The sequence below is a fragment of the Ursus arctos genome, unplaced genomic scaffold (genome assembly GCF_023065955.2).
Source record: "Ursus arctos isolate Adak ecotype North America unplaced genomic scaffold, UrsArc2.0 scaffold_19, whole genome shotgun sequence".
NCBI classification, from domain to species: domain Eukaryota; kingdom Metazoa; phylum Chordata; class Mammalia; order Carnivora; family Ursidae; genus Ursus; species Ursus arctos.
Genome location: NW_026622863.1, coordinates 49,079,464 through 49,098,598, shown reverse-complemented (window position 1 = coordinate 49,098,598; position 19,135 = coordinate 49,079,464). Strand labels below are relative to the sequence as shown.

The window sequence follows — 19,135 nt, the reverse complement described above, 5'->3', positions numbered from 1 at the left end:
ACAAGGTGGCCGAGCCCTGGGCTAGGATTCTGAGCTCAGTCCCTGCTCTGCCCCCGATCTAATGGCGGTCCACGCCTCCGCTTTCTCGTCTGTCAAACGGGCATGATAATAACACTGCTTCCCGGTGGCCGTGAGAATTAATAAGACAAACACTTAGAGCAGTGCTGGCACACAGGGAAAGGTCTAGAAACATTAGCCAGTGACCTGCCAGGCCCGGCTCTGAGGCCCGGGCCACCTGAGCTCAGTGGCCGTTCATGGCAGCCCTCAGAGGGAGGGGAAACTGAGGTTCTCAGAGGTAAGAGGCAGAGGAGCCATTCATCCAGTGGGCTGCTGTGGGTTCCAAGAGGGCTGGTGGCAGATGGTCACTCATGGCCCTCCTCCTCTCTTTGTTAGGTGACACTGGAAACTGGTACTCCAGCGATGAGGATGAGGGTGGGAGCAGCGTCACTTCCATCCTTAAGACCTTGAGACAGCAGACGTCTAGCAGACCCCAGGCTTCCGTTGGAGACCTGAGCAACAGTGGGCTGGGGGATCCCCGCCTCCAAAAAGGACACCCCACGGGAGGCCGGCTGGCTGACCCTCGCCTCAGCCGGGACCCCAGACTCACCCGCCACGCCGAGGCTTCCAGCGGGTCCGGCCCAGGAGACACGGGGCCCTCCGACCCTCGGCTGGCCCGCTCCCTGCCCACCCCCAAACCGGAAGGCGGCCTTCATTCCAGCCCCGCAGGCTCCAGCGGGTCCAAGGGGTCTGGAGCGCCCCCTACAGAAGAGGAGGAAGGGGAGCGGGCCCCGCGGGAGAAGACCATGACCATTCCCCTGGACCCTCTCCCTGGGCACCCGCTGCGGGACCCGAGATCACAGCTGCAGCAGTTCAGCCACATCAAGAAGGACGTGACCCTGAGCAAGCCGAGCTTCGCCCGCACCGTGCTCTGGAACCCCGAGGACCTGATCCCCCTGCCCATCCCCAAGCAGGACGCGGTGCCCCCTGTGCCTGCGGCCCTGCAGTCCATGCCTACCCTGGATCCCAGGCTGCACCGTGCCACTGCCACGGGGCCCTCCAACCCCCGACAGCGCCTGGGCACCTCCACAGACCCCGGCACGTCCGGCTCCAACCTGCCTGACTTTGAGCTCCTCTCTCGCATCCTCAAGACGGTCAATGCCACAGGCCCTTCAGCGGCCTCTGGCTCCAGCGACAAGCCCAGTGACCCCCGGGTGCGGAAGGCCCCTACCGACCCTCGGCTTCAGAAACCAGCAGACTCTGCTGCCGCCTCCCGGGCTGCGAAGCCCGGCCCCACCGAAGCATCCTCTCCAGCCGGCAGCCCCAGCGGGGAGTCCTCCCCACCAGCCACCGCCCCCTATGACCCCCGAGTGCTGGCTGCCGGTGGCCTGGGCCAGGGCGGCGGCAGTGGGCAGAGCAGCGTGCTGAGTGGCATCAGCCTCTATGACCCCAGGACTCCCAACGCAGGTGGCAAAACTGCAGAGCCGGCCGCCGATGCGGGCGCCCAGGCCAAGGGCCCCGAGGGCAATGGCAAGAGCTCTGCCGCCAAGGCCAAGGAGCCCCCGTTCGTCCGCAAGTCCGCCCTGGAACAGCCAGAATCCGCGAAGTCGGCTGCAGATGGGGGCGCTGCCACAGCCACGGACAGATATAACAGTTACAACCGGCCCCGGCCCAAGGCCACCACGGCCCCCAGCGCAACCCCGGGCGCCCCGCCACCAGACGGCGCCTCGCCCCAGCCTGGCGTGCACAACCTGCCCGTGCCCACCCTCTTTGGGACTGTGAAACAGACGCCCAAGACGGGCTCTGGGAGCCCATTTGCCGGCAACAGCCCAGCCCGCGAGGACGAGCAGGACGCAGGGTCCCTGAAAGATGTTTTTAAAGGCTTTGACCCCACTGCCTCGCCCTTTTGCCAGTAGTGTTAAGCTGGAGTCAAGCGCTCCCTGCACCCCACCCTTCCCAGGGCAATATTTAAGGGCAGCAACCAGAGTTGGGAACTTGGGGGGAGGGGGGCTCCGGGTGATTTTTTTTTTTCCTCTCATGTCTTTCTCGCTCTCTCTCATTTTCTCTCTTTTTTAATAGTACTTTCTTTACAACATATAAATTGTATATAACCATTTTCAGTCCGTTCTGGTCAGTGCTGCGGGGCTCCCAGGCTCCCGCCAAGAAAACCTTCTGCACGTGAACAGTTGTGAGTCCCCTGGGCCTCAGCCCCAGCTGGCACTTCCTCTGGCCCGGCTCAGTTATCAGGGACTCTCTAAAGGCTGGAGCCCCAGTCTGGTGGCTGGGGGTCTGGTGGGTTTTCTGGGCAAAGCTTGGCCCCTCCTCCGCCCCCCCGCCCACCCCCGAGGACAAAGGGAACAGGTGTCCTAAGACACTGAACGCTGCTCACCCCATATGAGCGAGGAGAGATGAAGCCGAGACAGTGGGCAGGCCCTGCGTGGAAGCAGGTCCAGGCGCTTCTAGAACCCCATCCCTTCTGCAGTGGGCAGGCCCTGACGACCTAATTCAGGGACCGAAGGAAGGAGACAATTTGAAAGAAAGGCAGAGAGCCCTCGGAAGCTGCCTGGGCCGGGAGAAGCAGAGTCCCTTCTGCTCCCGTCTCCTGCGGATTCGCACACCGGCCTCCCTGCTGCCCTCCGTCCAGAGTTCGTCCTCAGACCCGCATCCTCCGCCCACATCAGAAGACTCCAGGGTGAGAGATGGACCTGGAGGTGGCAGGGCTGGTGTGGGGCGGCATACCCCAAAAACTGCCTCCAGCAGGCAGCCTCCGCAGACCATGTGTTTTCCGTCAGTATTAGCTCCTGTCCTGTCCTGTCCTGTCGCGGCCGCGCCTCCTCCCCTCAGGCTGGCGGTCTTTCCTGGTCCTCAGGGGCCAGAGCACCCAGTGTGCTGGCCCCAGCCCCTCGGGGGATAGCTCAAGGATCCGTGGCGTGGCCGCTCCACCAGGCTCCCGACGGAGGGAGACCCGGGTGGTTCTTGGCAAAGTGTTTCTCCTCTCTGCTTGCTTCGAACCTCCTTGCACTGTGTCTAACTTAGGGCCCGTGGTTTTGGTGTGTTTGGTTTTCTTCCCAGCTGACAGGTGCGTGGGTTCAGAGGCATGTCACAGTGTTGGATTTTGGGGTCTTGAGGAAAGGGCAGGAGACTAGCCAGGGTGGGGTGGGGGCTGCCAGGCCCTCTCCAGGAGAGGGCCCGGCAGGACCCCCACTTGCAGGGGGAGGGTGTGGAACCAGAAACCTGCATCCTGCTCCCGTCCTCCGGCTGAGCTGGGATCGGAGCAGAGACATCTGCACTGGGCTCCCCCCCATCCTGCCCCAGGACCCTGGCTGAGGTCCAGCCCTGTCCACAAAGCTCCAGAGGAGGCCCACCCTGTGGAGGTGGCCTGGAGAGACCAGCGCGTGGCTCGGGGTCCTTCCCAGCTATGTGTCCACACATGCTGGCCGTCTCTTGCCTTTTCTTCTCATCCCATCATCTCACCTGCCTTGCTTAAGAGCCCCACCTATTCCTTGCTAATAATGAGGAAACCTGATGACCCAGCCAAAGGGTTTCCCCTCCCACCTCTTTGGGGTGGGAGGTGAATGAGGCTCCTATACCAAACCCCTCTCCCTGGAAAAAGAAAAAACAGTCCTTGAGTTTGGGGCCGGAAGCTAGGGCGGGAGAAGGCAGCCCACAGGGTCAGTGCGCCGTGATCAGGTTGGTTTGGTTTGTCTTTGTCTTTTTTGTTTTTGTTGTTTTTAAACAATCATTAGTGAGATTTTTCTTCAGCCACCAGTGTTGGCCTTGAAGCAAAGGGCTGCAGCCCTTGGTGTTTGTAAAAATAAGTAAGAATATACAGTGTGGCTGTGGTTTTTTTTTTTTTTTTTTCTCCCTCCTTTGAGAATTTTCTTTTGTAAAAGCAAAATTAAATACTTTTTTAAAACCGAAATCTGTGGATGAAATAGAAGCTGGAACCCTCCTGTCAGAATATTCAGCCTAAGAACCTCATGGGACTATGAATTCCCCGAAATTTTCATTTGCCATCAGGCCAAGCTTTTAAAAAACAAAATGTTCTCTAACCAGGATTGTAACAAAAGTGTAAATACTACTTCAGAGTTGAGAGTTGATGGTGCAAATATGTATATAATGTACTGTATTTTTACAATGATCATCGCATGACTGTCCCAGCTCCCTTTTTGTACTCCTTATCTGTCTTCCAGAAATGTCACCTGCCCTTTCTCCTGTGGTCTCTTAATCCAATAATTGTATTACTGCCATTAAAGGATGCAGTTATTTTAAAACTCCTGCCGTCTCGCCTCTCTGTGCTGCTCCCACCATCCCTCGCCCTGGGAGTGACAAAACCTAGATCTGTTCTCCTGGTGGCCGGCCCCTGGGTGACATTCACGATGACGCTGGGGGGTTGGGGCCTCCAAACAGCCTTGCTTTCCTTTAGCTCTTGGCACCTGCCTCCCCCAGTTCCCGAGCCCTCTGCTTTGGGCCAGTGTCAGCGTCGAGTTATAGCGGTGAGCTCTGCGGCCCCACCCCTGCACAGCCCGCAGAAGGGGCCAGTGGTGAACAAGCAGGGCACTGGGCTGGCTGCAAGGGATGAGAAGAAACAGGAGCCCTGACCACTAGGGACTGAATGTGTCTCCTCAAAATTCCCGTGTTAAAACACCTATTCCCTGCCGTGCCGTGGTGTTGGAGGCGAGGCCTCTGGGAGGTGGTGAGGTCAGGGGGATGGAGTCCTTGCACTGGCCGCCAGGCTAAGCTGGTAAGCTCTACGTTGATGTCAACATGCCAGGATGCAGACTTCGAATTTCTTCCAGTTCATCTGCGTGATTTCACCTGCAACTCAAAACTCCCAACTCCGCCGGCTTAAACAGCCAGGAGCCCAGCACCTTGGGAAGGTCAGCAGGGCAGTCCCAGGGGTTGGTCAAGTTGGAGTGAACTCTACACGGATTTGGGCCAACTTTCCTACTGCTGGTTGTCCCCTCGTGATTGCACGATGGCGAGAGCAGCTCTTCCTTGCCCTCCCAAGTGCAGAAGCAGGGAGGGAGCTCTCCTAGACTTCCTCATGAACAAGGGAACACTTCCTGGAAACCCCTCAGCACGCTTCTGTCCGGTCTCGTTGGCCTTCCCCGCGTTGGTTGCCGGCAAGAGGGACACTGAAGTCTCGTGTTCCGTGCTTAGAGTAATCAAAGATCCAGCGTCCTGAGGTTGAGCACGCAAATACCTGCGTGGCTCGCAATGCCAGGGAGGCACGGGGGGTGAGAGCCACAGTGATGATTCAGCCAGCAGGCGTTGGTGGGCGGCCCTGGGCTCCAGCAGAGGCGACCCACTGGCTGGGGCAGAGACCTGCGAGGGGAAAGGAGCTGGCACCTGGACCCAGGAGGTCGGCAGGTCCTGGAGAGCCTCATTGCTACAGACGCAGGGAAAAGCCTAGAGAGTTTGTGTTCACGTAAGGCAGTGGCTGGGTCGTCAGACTGGAGGCTAGAACCTTCCTTCCGGCGGAGTTGTGGGAAATGGATTGGCTAGGGCAAGATGGGGGTACAGGGAGCCTGGTGGGATGACAAAGCAAGGGGGGGGGCTGGGGAACCAATGGACCTGAGACTCAGTAGAGAGGAGTTGGTACAGTGACACACGAGGGGTGACAGAGAAGAGGGGTCGGAGAGGATGTCTGAGCAGCCCAGTGGAGGGCAGTTCCTCGCTGAGATGGCACTGGGAGGACGAGGTGGTCTGGGAACTGGCCAAAAGCCCCTCTGGACTGGGGCTCTGTGTGGAGGCTGGATAGAGCTGGATGATGGCGCCCTGAGGGTCCCTGTTGGAGGGAAAAAGGAGCTGAGAACAGAAGGGGCCAGTGAGCATCAGCTGGTGAGTGAGGCCAAGAGCCATGTGGAGAGCCTTCCAATTTCAAAGATGACTGGGGCGTGGGGATTGGCACCCGTGCCAGAGTCCTGAGGCACTTGACCCGACCCTCTGCCCAGATTCTACAGGTGTGAACGTGTGACCGTACTTGCTTTGTCAGATGCTTACCCATTTGCCCATCCCTCTCCATCCCTCAGAACACAGCTCCCCAAATCCTTCCGCATGCGTATCATTAACCAGAGTTCAAGATTCACATTCCTTTTTTTTTTCAAGGTGCAATTTCCGAATCATGAAATGCGCAGAATTTCCATGTGCACTTGTGGAGTTTTGAAAAATGCATCCATCTATGTGCCCCAAACCCCAATGAACATAGAGAAAGTTCCCTCAGGTTCCCTCCCAGTCGGTACCAGCACTGTGCCCCTGGATGGGAGGACCACAGTTATTTACTCGCTCACCTCCTGGGGGCCCTTTGGGGCTGTTCTGGATACAGCAGCTGAACAGGTTTGCGTGAGGCCTCTGTGTGAACATAGATGTTCATTTCTCTTGGGTAAATAGCTAGGAGTGTGATTGCTAGGTCCTAGGGTGGATGAATGTTTAGTTTTATAAGAAACTGCCACACTCTTCCAGATCGGTTGTACCATTTTTCGTTCTCACCAGCAGTGAATGAGAGTTCTGGTTGCTCTATATCTTTGCCAACACTTTCCCATATGTATTTCATTGAGGTGAAATTCACATAACATAAAATTAACCATTTTTTAAAAATTAAAAAAATATATATTTTTTAAAGTAGGCTCCACACCCAGCATGGAGCCCAATGCAGGGCTTGAACTCACAACCCTGAGATCAAGACCTGAGCTGAGATCAAGAGTCAAATGCTAGACCGACTGAGCCACCCAGTTAACGCCCCCAAATTAACCATTTTTAAAATGAACAGTGCAGTAGCATTTAGTACCTTTCAGGGGGTTAGAACATGGCCATATATTTTGAGGGACCACCACTCGGCCCCCTATACTGGTCTTTCAGCTGATTCTGGGGATGCAGGCAGAGAAGGCTCTGATGACTCTCAGACTTCATTCACCACCTTTCTCTGAAATCTCCCTGGAATGTGTGTGCTGGTTATTCCTTACCTAGCAGTAATCTTTTGGAAGTCTCTTAGAAGTCCTTTTCCTGGGGCGCCTGGGTGGCACAGCGGTTAAGCGTCTGCCTTTGGCTCAGAGCGTGATCCCAGCGTTATGGGATCGAGCCCCACATCAGGCTCCGCTGCTATGAGCCTGCTTCTTCCTCTCCCACTCCCCCTGCTTGTGTTCCCTCTCTCACTGGCTGTCTCTATCTCTGTCGAATAAATAAATAAAAATCTTTAAAAAAAAAAAAAAAAAAAAAGAAGAAGTCCTTTTCCTGACAATCACAGGACAATCCCTTACTCTTAAACTTCCACCAGAGATGAGACACAAACATTAAATGATATCCATAGTAAACTTTACTGGATATTTGCAAGAGACCCGCCCCCAGGGTAGATGAGTTGCTTTTTCTCTCGACAGTATTTACCATGTTATGAGTCTGGTGAGGAGCTCTTGATACTATGAAACTTTTTTTTCCCTTTTTTTTTTTTTTTTTTTTTAAGATTTGGAGCCTACCAGTTGTTTAATAAGGATGGGCAAGGTTCTGCTGCAGAAATGCAACCTTCCAAATCTCAGGGGCTCATTCAGGGGCAGCAGGAAGCTCGGCTCACCATAGCCACCTAAGGAAGGGATCCAAGCTGCCCGAGGCTCTGCCCCTGGGACCACTTGTGGTGAGGGAAGATGGAGGATTGCCCCCAGCCCTGAAATGCTTCTTCCCCAAGGCCATGGGACCTCACTTCTGTTGTTTTTCACTGGCTAAAGCGAGTCATAGGGCCCGCTGAACTTCCAGGAGGATGGGGTGGTGGTATTCTGCCACGGGGCTAGGAGGCGGACAGCTGGAGCTACTTGGAGGCCAGCACTGAAGTCTCCCGCACCAGCCTTCCCAAGTTCTCCCAGGCGTCCCTCCTTGTTTGCAGGTGCCACGCCACGGGCTACAGTAGACAGCTGAGGAAGGCCCCTGTCGTCTGTCTGCAGCCACAGGGAGCCGCACTCCCCAAGGCCTGAGCAGCTGAAATTCACCCTGAAGTTTGCATGGAGGCCACGCCCCCTAGGCCGCCCCAGCCAATGAGTGAGTAGAGTGGGCGTGGGGTGCGGCGGATGATTGGGTCGGAGGGTTGCCTGTGCAGAGAGAGAAAGCAATCCGGTGTCTCCGCTTCTAAGGAGCTAACCCTGCGGGGTCAGGGCCCCACCCTACACCTTCACCTAACCTTAATCACCTCCTTAAAAGCCCCCTCTCCAAATGCAGCCACACTGAGGGCCAAGGCTTCAGCGTCCGAATTTGGAGAAGACACGATTCAGTCCATAGCACCTACCCTGCTATTCCCGTATCCCCCGTACCCCGTATCATTCTACCGTATCCCCAACAGATGATTTGGTTTGGTTTGGTTTTTAAAGATTTTTGTTTATTTATTTGAGATAGAGCGCCAGCGAGAGAGCACAAGCTGGGGGGAGGGGCAGAGGCAGAGGGAGAAGCAGGCTCCCCACTGAGCACAGAGCCCCAAATGGGGCTCCATCCAGGACCCCAGGGGATCATGACAGGAGCAGAAGACACCCAACCGACTGAGCCACCCAGGCTGCCGACCGGATAGATGATATGAAAGGTAAAATCTTTTATACAGTCTTATTTCTTCTGGTGGCTACTCTGTTTCTCTCTCTTTTAAAAAAAAATAATGTTGACATTTTTAAAAATTGTTATTTATTTGAGAGAGAGCACAAGCAGGAGGAGGGAGAAGCAGGCTCAACAGGGAGTCCTGGCACCGGGTGGGATCCGATCCCAGCAACCCGGGATCATGACCAGAACCGCAAGCAGACTGAGCCACCCAGGTGCCCCTCTGTTTCTCTTAAAATATGTCAGCTTTAGGTGTTTCCTGCCAACTTCCTTCTCCCTTCCCTCTCCCTTACTTTCTTCAGGCTGGCCTTGTAACTTTACATACTATGACACACTCTGTGTCTTATTCTCTCCACAAACACTGGCCATTAGAATGTTCGGCAGGGGTGGAAATGGTCTCTCTCCTTGCTTTCCCATGTGGCAGCCTCTGGGCACGTGTAGCCACTGAGCACTTACACCCGGGCCCTGGACTTTACTTTTTTTTTTTTTTTTAAGATTTTATTTATTTATTCGACAGAGATAGAGACAGCCAGCGAGAGAGGGAACACAAGCAGGGGGAGTGGGAGAGGAAGAAGCAGGCTCATAGCGGAGGAGCCTGATGTGGGGCTCGATCCCATAACGCTGGGATCACGCCCTGAGCTGAAGGCAGATGCTTAACCGCTGTGCCACCCAGGCGCCCCATGGACTTTTTAATGACTGTGAGTTTAAAGGTAAATGAGGGCACGTGTGCCCAGCGGCTGCCATGTTGGACAGCACAGCCCTAAACCCTAGATGCAGCTCAGGTCTTTCCCCGTGTTAAAACGATCACAATTACAAATCATTCCATGCACTTTCCTCTCCAGACCTCCCACCTCCTGTCAACGGTATTCACCCTCAAGCTTGGTAACTGTTTGCGGCTGTAACAAATTATCGCAAGTTAGGGGCTTAAAAATAATGCAAATGCATTTGCTTATAGTTCTGAAGATCAGAAGTCTGAAATCAAGGTCTCAGCAGGGTTGTGTTCTTCCTGAAGGGTTCAGGGGAGAATTCATTTCGTTGCCTTCCCCAGCTTCGAGAATCCTCCCGCAGTGCTTGGCTTGCAGTCGCTTCCTTATGCCCCTCTGACCTCTTGCTTCTGTCCTCATATCTCCTACTATTTTTTTTTTAATTTTATTTATTTATTTGACAGAGAGAGAGACAGCCAGGGAGAGAGGGAGCACAAGCAGGGGGAGTGGGAGAGGAAGAAGCAGGCTCCTAGCGGAGGAGCCTGATGTGGGGCTTGATCCCAGAACGCCGGGATCACGCCCTGAGCCGAAGGCAGATGCTTAACCGCTGTGCCACCCAGGCGCCCCCAATATCTCCTACTATTGACTAATCCTCCTGCCTCCCTCTTTGAAAAGCCTCTATAGCCACACCCTAATTCCTGGAGCCCAAGAACGCTCTATTATGCGGCAAAAGGAACTTTGCCAGTGTGATTAAAAGGTCGTGAGATGGGGAGATGGTCCTGCATTGTCTGGGTGGGCCGGATGTCATCGCAGGGGTGCTCGTTAGAAGGAGCTTGGAGATCAGTGGTAGGTGGGGAAGCAGAGTTTGTAGTGGTTCTAGGAAGAGGCCGCAAGCCAAGGAAAACGGCTAGCCATTGGCCCCTGCTTCCCACTGAAACCCCAAAGACTTGAAAGCAGGTACCCTAAAAAATATTTCTACATGCGGGTTCATAGCAGCGTTATTTTTTTTTTTAAGATTTTATTTATTTGTCAGAGAGAGAGAGAGTACAAGCAGGGGGAGCAGTGGGCAGAGGCAGAAGTAGGCTCCCCGCGGAGCAAGGAGCCCAACTGGGGACTCGATGCCAGGACCCTGGGATCATGACCCGAGCCAAAGGCAGATGCTTCACCGACTGAGCCACCCTGGTGTCCCAGCTGCGTTATTTATAATAGGCAAAGAATGGAAACAATCCACATGTCCATCTACTGATGAATGGATAAGCGAAATGTGCTATATTTGGAGAAGAGACTATTACTCCGTTGTAACAAGGAATGAAGCGCTCACCCGCGATGCAACGTTAAGACTTGAAAACATTAAGCTCACTGAAATAAGCCAGACACAGAAGCCTACATATTGTAGGATTCCATCTCCCTAGGAAATGTCCAGAACAAATCCGCAGAGACAGAAAAGAGATTAGTGGTTGCCAGGGGCTGGGGGGAGGGGGTGGAGGTGTGTGTGGGGGGGTGTGCAGGGAGTTTTCTTTTTGGGTGATCAAAATATTCTGCAGTGAGTGATGTCAGTTTTACAACCTTGTGAATATTCTAAAAGCCATTGAATTGTACCCTTCAAAAAGGCGGATGTTATGGTATGTGAATTACATCTCAATTAAAAAAATCACTAGCATTCTTCTATACCAACAATAATAAATAGGAAATTAACAGAAAATCAGATAACTTTCCCATGAGTGAAAAAACCTATAAGGTATCTAGGAATTAACCTAATGAAGAATGCATGAGAACTTTCTGGAGATGTCAAATAAAAAAAAAAAATCTGAGATGAGAAATTTTATTCAAATTGTATTCAAAAAGACCATTTTAGAACATGTGACTCTTGATCTCAGGGTTGAAAGTCCGAGCCCCACGTTGAGATGAGAGATTCCTTAAAAATAAAATCTGTTTAAAGACAAAAACAAAAACAAGACCATTGCCATGGGAAGGCTGTTCTGACCTCTGAGGTCTGCACATGTCTCCAAATCAAACAGAAAAGGGCATTGCTTTCCTCTGCCGAGTGGGGTTTGTAGTAGGGGAAGTGGGGTGTGTGAGGGGAAGTAAGTAACCAACGTGGTTTGACAGGAAATGTGTCCTCCTGTGGTCAGCAGGTCTCAGGAGAAGCTGACCAGCATTTCAGTTGGGGGAGGGGCTGTGTGGGGCCTGGAGGGTTGGGGAGGACAGCAGCCTGACCCAGGGTTGGTCAGGGCAAGACAGAGGGGTCATCGTGAACACCTGGGCAGAGAGAAAATGCTAGCATCGTGTACCAGGACTTGAGGGGCAACCAAAGTAAATGCTGGGTTGGTGGGTCACGTGACCTGCCCTGTGCTTCCTCTCCCGGCGCTAAAATGCCCTGCCACAAAAGCTAATCCTTTATCCACCCCCACCCCCACCCCTTATTGTGGCCCCAGTTGGAATGGGGCCTGACATCCGGTCAGCTCTTGATAAAAATACATTTAAATTTTTTTTTCATTGAGATGTAATTGACATCTAACATTGTGTAAGTTTACGGTACAACACGTCGATTTGATACATACGTGTATACACACAGCGCTGCATATATAGTGTTGCAATAGGGTTACCACTGGAGTCTCAGCTAACATCTCCATCATGTCACATAATTGCCATTTCTTTTTTGTGGGGAGTGCATATATATTCTGTAAAAGGATCCCAATGCCTGGTCGTCCCTCCCCTCGGCAGACAGGACTGCATTGGTCTGGGATGAGGCTGGAGCATTAAGGTTTTAAAGCTCCCGGTGGGTTCCTGCAGGAGAACCACCCGATCCAATCACAAGTGCAGAGGCAGCGGGCCAACCCTCTGATCTGTCTCTTTAAGGAGGATTTGTTTTCTCGGCCCTGACCCTTTCTGGCATTCATTTTTCTCTCTCTTCTCATCAGTCTCAACCATTCCACCAGCCAAGAATGTGAGAAATGTGTCTCAAATATTTTCAGTTCCCCTTAATCCCATTTAATGCTTAGGGTTCATTGCCAGCAGCCAGGCTGTTACAGCCCATTTGAACTCCCTCCCACGTTTAACCCGCTCCAGAGCTCCCAGTCCTCCTCCCCCCTCCACAAAATCCAAGCTCTTCTCCGTGGGAGACGAAGGAGCAGGTTAGGAGGGGCCTGACCCGGCAGGTCTTGTAGCCAAGATTCCAGAGGGTGATGGAGAGCTGTGGAAGGGTTTCAGCTAGGGAGAGACCTCATTAGATGCTCATTTAATATAGCCCCTGGGGAGGGGCGCCTGGGTGGCTCAGTGGGTTAAGTGTCCGACTCTTGCTTTCAGCTCGGGTCATGATCTCAGGGTCGTGGGATTGAGCCCTGCATCAGGCTCCATGCTCAGTGGGGAGTCTCCTAGAGATTCTCTCCCTCTGCCCCTCCCCCTGCTCCTGTGAACTCTCTCACTCTCAAATAAATCTTAAAAAAAAAAAAAAAAATCCTCTGGCTGCTAAGTCTTTTTTCCACTGAGCAGTCAGCACTACATTCTAAAGACGAATGTCAGGTCATGCTACCCCGCACCCTTACTCAGTTCAAAATCTCCCACTGGCTCCCATCACACTTAACATAAAATAGGAAGCCTTCAACATGGCCCATGAGACACCAACAGCCCAACCCCCATCTGTCTCTGACTTCATCTTGTCCCCTCTCCCCTTGCTCACTTTGCTCCAACCACACAGGCCCCCTGGCTATTCCTCCAGCATGTCAAACACACTCCAGCCTCAGGGCCTTTGCACGTGCTGTCCTCTCTGTTTGGAGCCCTCCTCCTCCTCCTCACCTCCTAGATGACTCCTTGTCACTCACATTGCTACTCCTGTGTCACATCCTCAAAACTGAGCAGCTTAAAATAATAAACGTGGATTATCGCACATAGTTTCTGCAGCCACAGTAGTAGCACAGCTGGGTGGTCCTGGCTCGGGGCTTCTCATGAGGTTCAGGCCAGGGCTGTGGTCATCCAAGGACCTAAAAGGGGCAGGAGGAACCTTCCAAGGAGGTTTACTCATGTGTCTGGCAAACTGGTGCTGGCTGTTGGCTTCTCCACAAGGCTGCTCCGGTGTCCTCACAATGTGGCAGCTGGCTTACCCCAGAGACGGTGATCCAAGAGACCATGGCGGAAGTGGTAATGTCTTTGATGACCCAGCCTGGGAAATCACACTCAGTCACTTCCACAGTATTCCATTGGCTACACAGAGCAATCCTTATTAGATGTCAGAGGAGACAACACAAAATGGGAAGATGGCTGCCATAGCCTTTGGTCATTCTCTCCCTCGTCACCTTGATTTATATTCTGCATGGATTTAACATTTCCTGAAATTATATTAATTATTCCTTTGTCTCCCTTGCCTCGTGTGGTCATGTTCCCAGGAGCTGGGACACATCGTTTTTCTGTCTAGTTCACTGATATATGCTCAGTTTTTTTGTTTTGTTTTTGATTTGTTGTTGTTTCTTTTTTTTCTTTTTTAGTTTAGAGAGGGAGATGGGGGGTAGGGCAGAAGGAGAGGAAAAGAGAATCTTAAGCAGGTTCCACGTTCAGCTCTGAGCCCGACATGGGGCTCGATCTCACAAATCTGAGATCACGACCTGAGCTGAAATCAAGAGTCAGATGCTTAACAGACTGAGCCACCCAGGCGCCCCCATATCCTCAGTGTTTAAACAGAGTTTGGTACATAGTAGATATTCGATAAATATTTGCTGAAATAATAAATGGAGAATCTACCCTTAGGAGGTCCTGGAGACCAATAAGTGGACTGGTTTCAGCTGTCCAGGAAAGGAATGGAGAGAAATAGGAAAGGAATGGAGAGAAATAGCTTTTGACAGGGTCACCTGTCCTCTTGCAAGTTTCTGATCTCTTCCTGCTATAACCCAGACTTTATAGGAGGTACAGTGATCTTAACAGATAAGTTGAGCATTGTCTGTCCCCTGCATAAATCCTTTATGGCTTTCTACTGCACAGGACCAGGAGTTATAGGTGACCCAGAAACTAAAGGGGGTGGCCTCAGATGTGTCCCCTTGTTCTGGATGGGGTTAGGGTGGTCAGAAAGCTGCTTTTCTGGATTCAAAAGATCTCTATACACTGTAGGGCATCTTAGAAAATACAGTTGTTGTGGCCGCCCAAGGAAGAAAAGGAAACTATCTCCTGATGGTAAAATAATTGTTATGTTCAATCTCCTACACTCACTATAAGCTTTCCTGAGCCCCAGATTCTTTCTGAAAGACTCTTTTCATGCTTTATCTGGTCCATGCCTACTCAGAGTTCAGGTTTCAACTTAGGCACCTCCTTGCTGACTCCACATCCAGGTTGGGTCAAGTACCCTCTCTGGGCTCCTCTAGTCTCCTGGACTTTCCCAAAGATTTACTTATTTAGCATGTTTATTGCTTATTTTCTTTTCTTTTTCTTTTTTCTTTTTTAAAGATTTTATTTATTTATTTAACAGAGATAGAGACAGCCAGCGAGAGAGGGAACACAGCAGGGGGAGTGGGAGAGGAAGAAGCAGGCTCATAGTGGAGGAGCCTGATGTGGGGCTCAATCCCGTAACGCCGGGATCACGCCCCGAGCCGAAGACAGACGCTTAACCGTTGTGCCACCCAGGCGCCCCTATTGCTTATTTTCTGCCTATCCCTCTAGAACGAAAGCTCCATGAGAGGGAGAAGTTTTCTAATCCATGAACATGGTATATATCTCCACTTATTTAGATCTTCTTAGTGTGACTCATCAGTATTTTGTAGTTTTCAGTGTAGAAATCTTACATATCTTTTGTTAAAATATTTCCCAAGTATTTTTGGGTTTGATGCTGTTGTAAAGGAACTTATTTTCAATTTCATTTTGCAACTGTTTCCTGATAGTATGTAAACATAAAATTGATTTTTTTATAGGCTTCATGCCTAGTGTGGAGCCCAACACAGGGCTTGAACCCACCACCTTGAGATCAAGACCTGAGCTGAGAACAAGACCGAGCCACCCAGGCACCTCTATTTTGAAGATTTAATGAGAATATCCACGTAAAGCAAGAGCACAGTGCCTGACACGCGGTTAGTGCCCAATAAACATCAACTTGTATTACTTCACACTTCCCTCCCTATAAGAGGGAACATTCTACTTTGTAACTCCTAGGGTTACAATGAGAATTAAATGACACCATGCACAGACTGTGCATAGCACAATTCTTGGCACAGGGAAAGCCACTGGTAAATGTTTGCTATTATTATTTACCAAATCCCCTACTTATATTGGGTTGGGGGGCATGGAGATGTGTCAGTCAAGGACTGAAATCTCATAGCCTATTGGCAGAGACAGATAAGTGTAGCGATCATTACCACACAGTACAGTAAGGGGATATATAAAGCCATGTGTGGACCCAGGGGCAGATGCCGACTGCTGAAATTTGCCAGTGGGATCAGGTCCATCCTGACTCAGACATAAGTTTGAACCTAAAAGGAAACAGCAATTGTTTATAGCAGGGAAAATTGGAAACAACTTAGGGATCTCCTGTGGTACCTATGGATAATGGATCGGTATGAACCATTAAACTTTATGCCGTGGAATGGAGGATGGGGATCGTTGACTGAAGCATGGGGTGAGAATTACTTTTCATTAAACCCTTTTGTATCTTTTGCATCTTGGACTGTGTTCAAAATAAGTAATATCTGTAATATCTTTATTTTATTTTTAAATATATTTGTATGAGAATGAGAGAGAGAGAGCATGAGCGGGGGGAGGGGCAGAGACTCCCCACTGAGCAGGGAGCCTGATGTGGGGTTCGATCCCAGGACCCTGGGATTATAACCTGAGCGGAAGGCAGACGCTTAACCAACTGAGCCACCCAGGCACCCCAGTAATATTTTTAATATAAGAAATTATGCTGTGAAAAGTATTCGATGTCACCAATGTTCATGACTTATTGTTAAGTGAAAAAAGTTAATTTGTCAAACGGCACCTTGTTTTACATTTACCTAGAAAAGGGGCAGGAGTACAACAAAGTATTAGTAGTAACTTCATTAGTGGGATTAATGTTGAGTTTTACTTTCTCCTCTTGACTCTTCGAGATTTTGCTAAGGTTCTACATTAAGCAGAGTTTTGTTCTGTTTTTTGTTTATTGGCCATGAGAATTAAAATTATTAACAAAAACTACACGTCCCAGCAGGTATCTTGCCCCCGGCTTCTGAAGACCGGCCTTCTATGAGCGCAATGATCGCTGGGATTCGTAGTCCGGTAGCAGAAGCAAGGTGGGACGCGCAGTACCGGCACAGATGACAGAGGAGGAACCACCGCCGTTTGGACCACTGGACAGTGGGGGCAAGCCCTGAGTGACGCTCGCAAAACCAATGGGTAAGCCGCCGTGCCTGAGTGACGTATTCTTCAGCCTACGGGCAGCCCGCAGGGGCGGGGCGGTGAGCGGCGGCCGTAGTGCGAACCATGGGAGGCGGCTGGTGGTGGGCTCGGGCTGCCCGACTGGCCCGGCTCCGCTTCCGGGGGGCCCTGCTGCCGCCTCCGCGGCCCCGGAGCGGGGGTGCCCGGGGGTCCTTCGCCCCCGGCCACGGCCCCCGCGCCGGGGCTTCTCCACCCCCCGTGTCCGAACTGGATCGTGCGGACGCCTGGCTCCTTCGGAAGGCGCACGAGACAGGTCTGAGGCTGGGGTCGGCCCAGATGGGAGAGGGTGTTCCAGATAGACGAGCTGTCGGCGCGCGAGTGGGAGGTGGGGGAGGGGCTCCTGCTGGAAACAGGGCCGGGGCTCCGGAGCGAGAAGGGCTTCGTGTAAGCGCAGGGAAGCGCTTGCTGCAAGAGCGCAGTCTGTCCGCAAAGAAGGGCTTGCGGATGGGACGGTGTGTCCGGTTAGTGGGGTGCAGTAGGAATTGGAGAGGTTGCTCGGGCTAGGACAGGCAGCCTTATAAAATTGTACTGCCTGGGCGAGAGAGGCGTCCAGAGAGGGTTAAGGGCGGGGGAGTTGCCTACTGGAGGGGTCCGCGTTGGAGGAGCCAGTTCAGCTTGGAGGCGACCACTCTGCATTAGGCGGGAGTGTGGATCCCCACCGAAGAAGGGGCGAGTTCCGGATTGGAGGGAGGAACAACCAATAAAAGAAAAGCTCGGGGCTGATTGGAGGGCCAGGTGATCCAGGCTGCGGGGGGGAGGGGCCTCACATGCGGAGAGGGTAGGTAGAGGCTGGGGTAAGGGTGTGGGGTTTCTAACCCTGACTAGCCCGTCAGCACTCCACAAGGGACTTGAATGGATGGAAATAACAGCAAGGAAGGACACAAGCAGATAGTTGATCGTTGGCGTTGGAGGAAAACTGAAGGGGGAGACTGGAAAGAGAGATCTGAAGTGAGGGAACAGTTTGTCCCGGAGCGGGGATACGCATAGATGGGGGTGGGACGTTGACCAGGATGACCTCCTGGGATCTGCCTGTCCTCAGATTTCGGTCTTGCAGTTTTGGTTCCTAGATTCTGCAGACTGTCTTGAATCTTCGGTGCTGTGGGGTTGGGGGAGAGGGCTCAGAGACGGATGGAAGCTAGACAGAGCTTGGGTGGGGGGATAAGGTTAGGTGGAGGGCCCCCAGGACTAGGTGGGGATTTGGGGTGGGATGGCACGGTGGGATAACACCGTCTGGGCAGATGGGGTTTGGGGCAGGGTTTGGGCTGATGCTGATTTCTTCCCCCCATCCCTCCCTTCCTGTAGCCTTCCTCTCCTGGTTCCGCAATGGCCTCCTGGCATCAGGCATCGGGGTCATCTCCTTCATGCAGAGTGACATGGGTCGGGAAGCTGCCTATGGTGAGTGCAGACCCCCCCCCCCGCCCCCACCAGGAAATGTGGGCACCTGGTCCCCCACTGAGGAGGTAGAGCTGCCCTCCTCCCCCATGGGTGTAGATTCCTCCCTGCCCCATCCCAACCTCCCCATAGTGCAGAACCCCTCACTCTCCCCTCCCCCAGAAGCCACCTCACCCTCACTTGTGTTGACCTTCCACCCACCCAGCCCTACTTCCCGGGCACTGGACCACCCGTGTGGGTGGCCCCGGGGAGGGCTGGGGGTCCTTGCGCCCTCACATCTGACTTGTCAACAAAGGTGAGGGTCCCGACTGAGCCCCTCATGCTGGCCCAGCCCCAGACTGGCCCTGCTGCCGCCCCTCCAGCCCTGTTGTTGCTCTCACACCAGCTCCTCACTCCTCCTCTGGTCCTGGACCCCCCCCCCGACACCTCATGCCCCTGAGCTTGGCTCTGTACTGACCCCTACCCTGACCTTAGGTTTGCCCGATCTGCTAACTCCCCCTCAGTCTCCTGAGCCACCTTGGTCCCCGGGTCATCGGGCTCCCAGACCCGGGCCTCCAGCCACCCCCCTGCAGGCAGTCCCGGCTCGGGAGCTCAGGCCCTCCCTCCTGTTGACTGCAGCCTCCCACCCTCTCCCCCTCACAGGCTTCTTCCTGCTGGGCGGCCTGTGCGTGGTGTGGGGCGGCGGCTCCTATGTGGTGGGCCTGGCGGCGCTGCGGGGACCCATGCAGCTGTCGCTGGGGGGCGCGGCGGCGAGCGTCGGGGCCGTGCTGGCTGTAGGCCTGCTCTGGGCTTGTGCCGTCGGGCTCTACATGGGTCAGCTGGAGCTGGATGTGGAACTGGTGCCCGAGGACGACGGGACAGCGGCTGCCGAAGGCCCCGATGAAGCAGGCCGGCCACCGCCAGAGTGAGTGGCTGGGCCACAGGGAGTGGCCGGGCGCTGGCCGGCCGGGGCCGAGGACCGGGACATTAAAACCTGACCCTTCGCCCGCTCCATGTTCCCAGTGGTGGTTCCTGTGACGGGGAGGGCAGGGGAAAGGGCGGGCGTGGGAGCCAGCCGAGGCAGGTGGAGGTAACCAAGAAGGAGAAAGAGA

At 53.2% G+C, this 19,135-nt stretch overlaps 2 protein-coding genes across 2 annotated transcripts in view; both read left to right on the top strand.

The window, feature by feature from the left end:
- ZC3H4 (zinc finger CCCH-type containing 4) overlaps positions 1-4,271 on the top strand; it is a 41,055-nt gene extending 36,784 nt beyond the window's left edge. The window contains exon 15 of the mRNA XM_026481976.4: positions 394-4,271. Within this exon, the coding sequence (XP_026337761.2) occupies positions 394-1,913 (1,520 nt within the window). The 3' untranslated portion in view covers positions 1,914-4,271. The remainder of the gene's footprint in view (positions 1-393) is intronic.
- Positions 4,272-16,670: 12,399 nt separating this feature from the next.
- TMEM160 (transmembrane protein 160) lies at positions 16,671-19,068 on the top strand. Its single transcript, XM_026481995.4, has 3 exons — positions 16,671-16,905; positions 17,955-18,047; positions 18,687-19,068. The coding sequence occupies exons 1-3, from the start codon at positions 16,698-16,700 to the stop codon at positions 18,950-18,952; spliced, it is 567 nt and encodes a 188-aa protein (XP_026337780.1). The 5' UTR covers positions 16,671-16,697; the 3' UTR covers positions 18,953-19,068.
- The last annotated feature ends 67 nt before the right edge of the window (positions 19,069-19,135 follow it).

Coding starts and splice junctions, on each gene's coding strand:
- TMEM160 (XM_026481995.4), top strand. CDS start 16,698: ATGGGAGGCGGCTGGTGGTGGGCTCGGGCTGCCCGACTGGCCCGGCTC. Junction 16,906..17,954: donor TCGGAAGGCGCACGAGACAG/GTCTGAGGCTGG, acceptor CCCTTCCTGTAG/CCTTCCTCTCCTGGTTCCGC. Junction 18,048..18,686: donor GGGTCGGGAAGCTGCCTATG/GTGAGTGCAGAC, acceptor TCCCCCTCACAG/GCTTCTTCCTGCTGGGCGGC.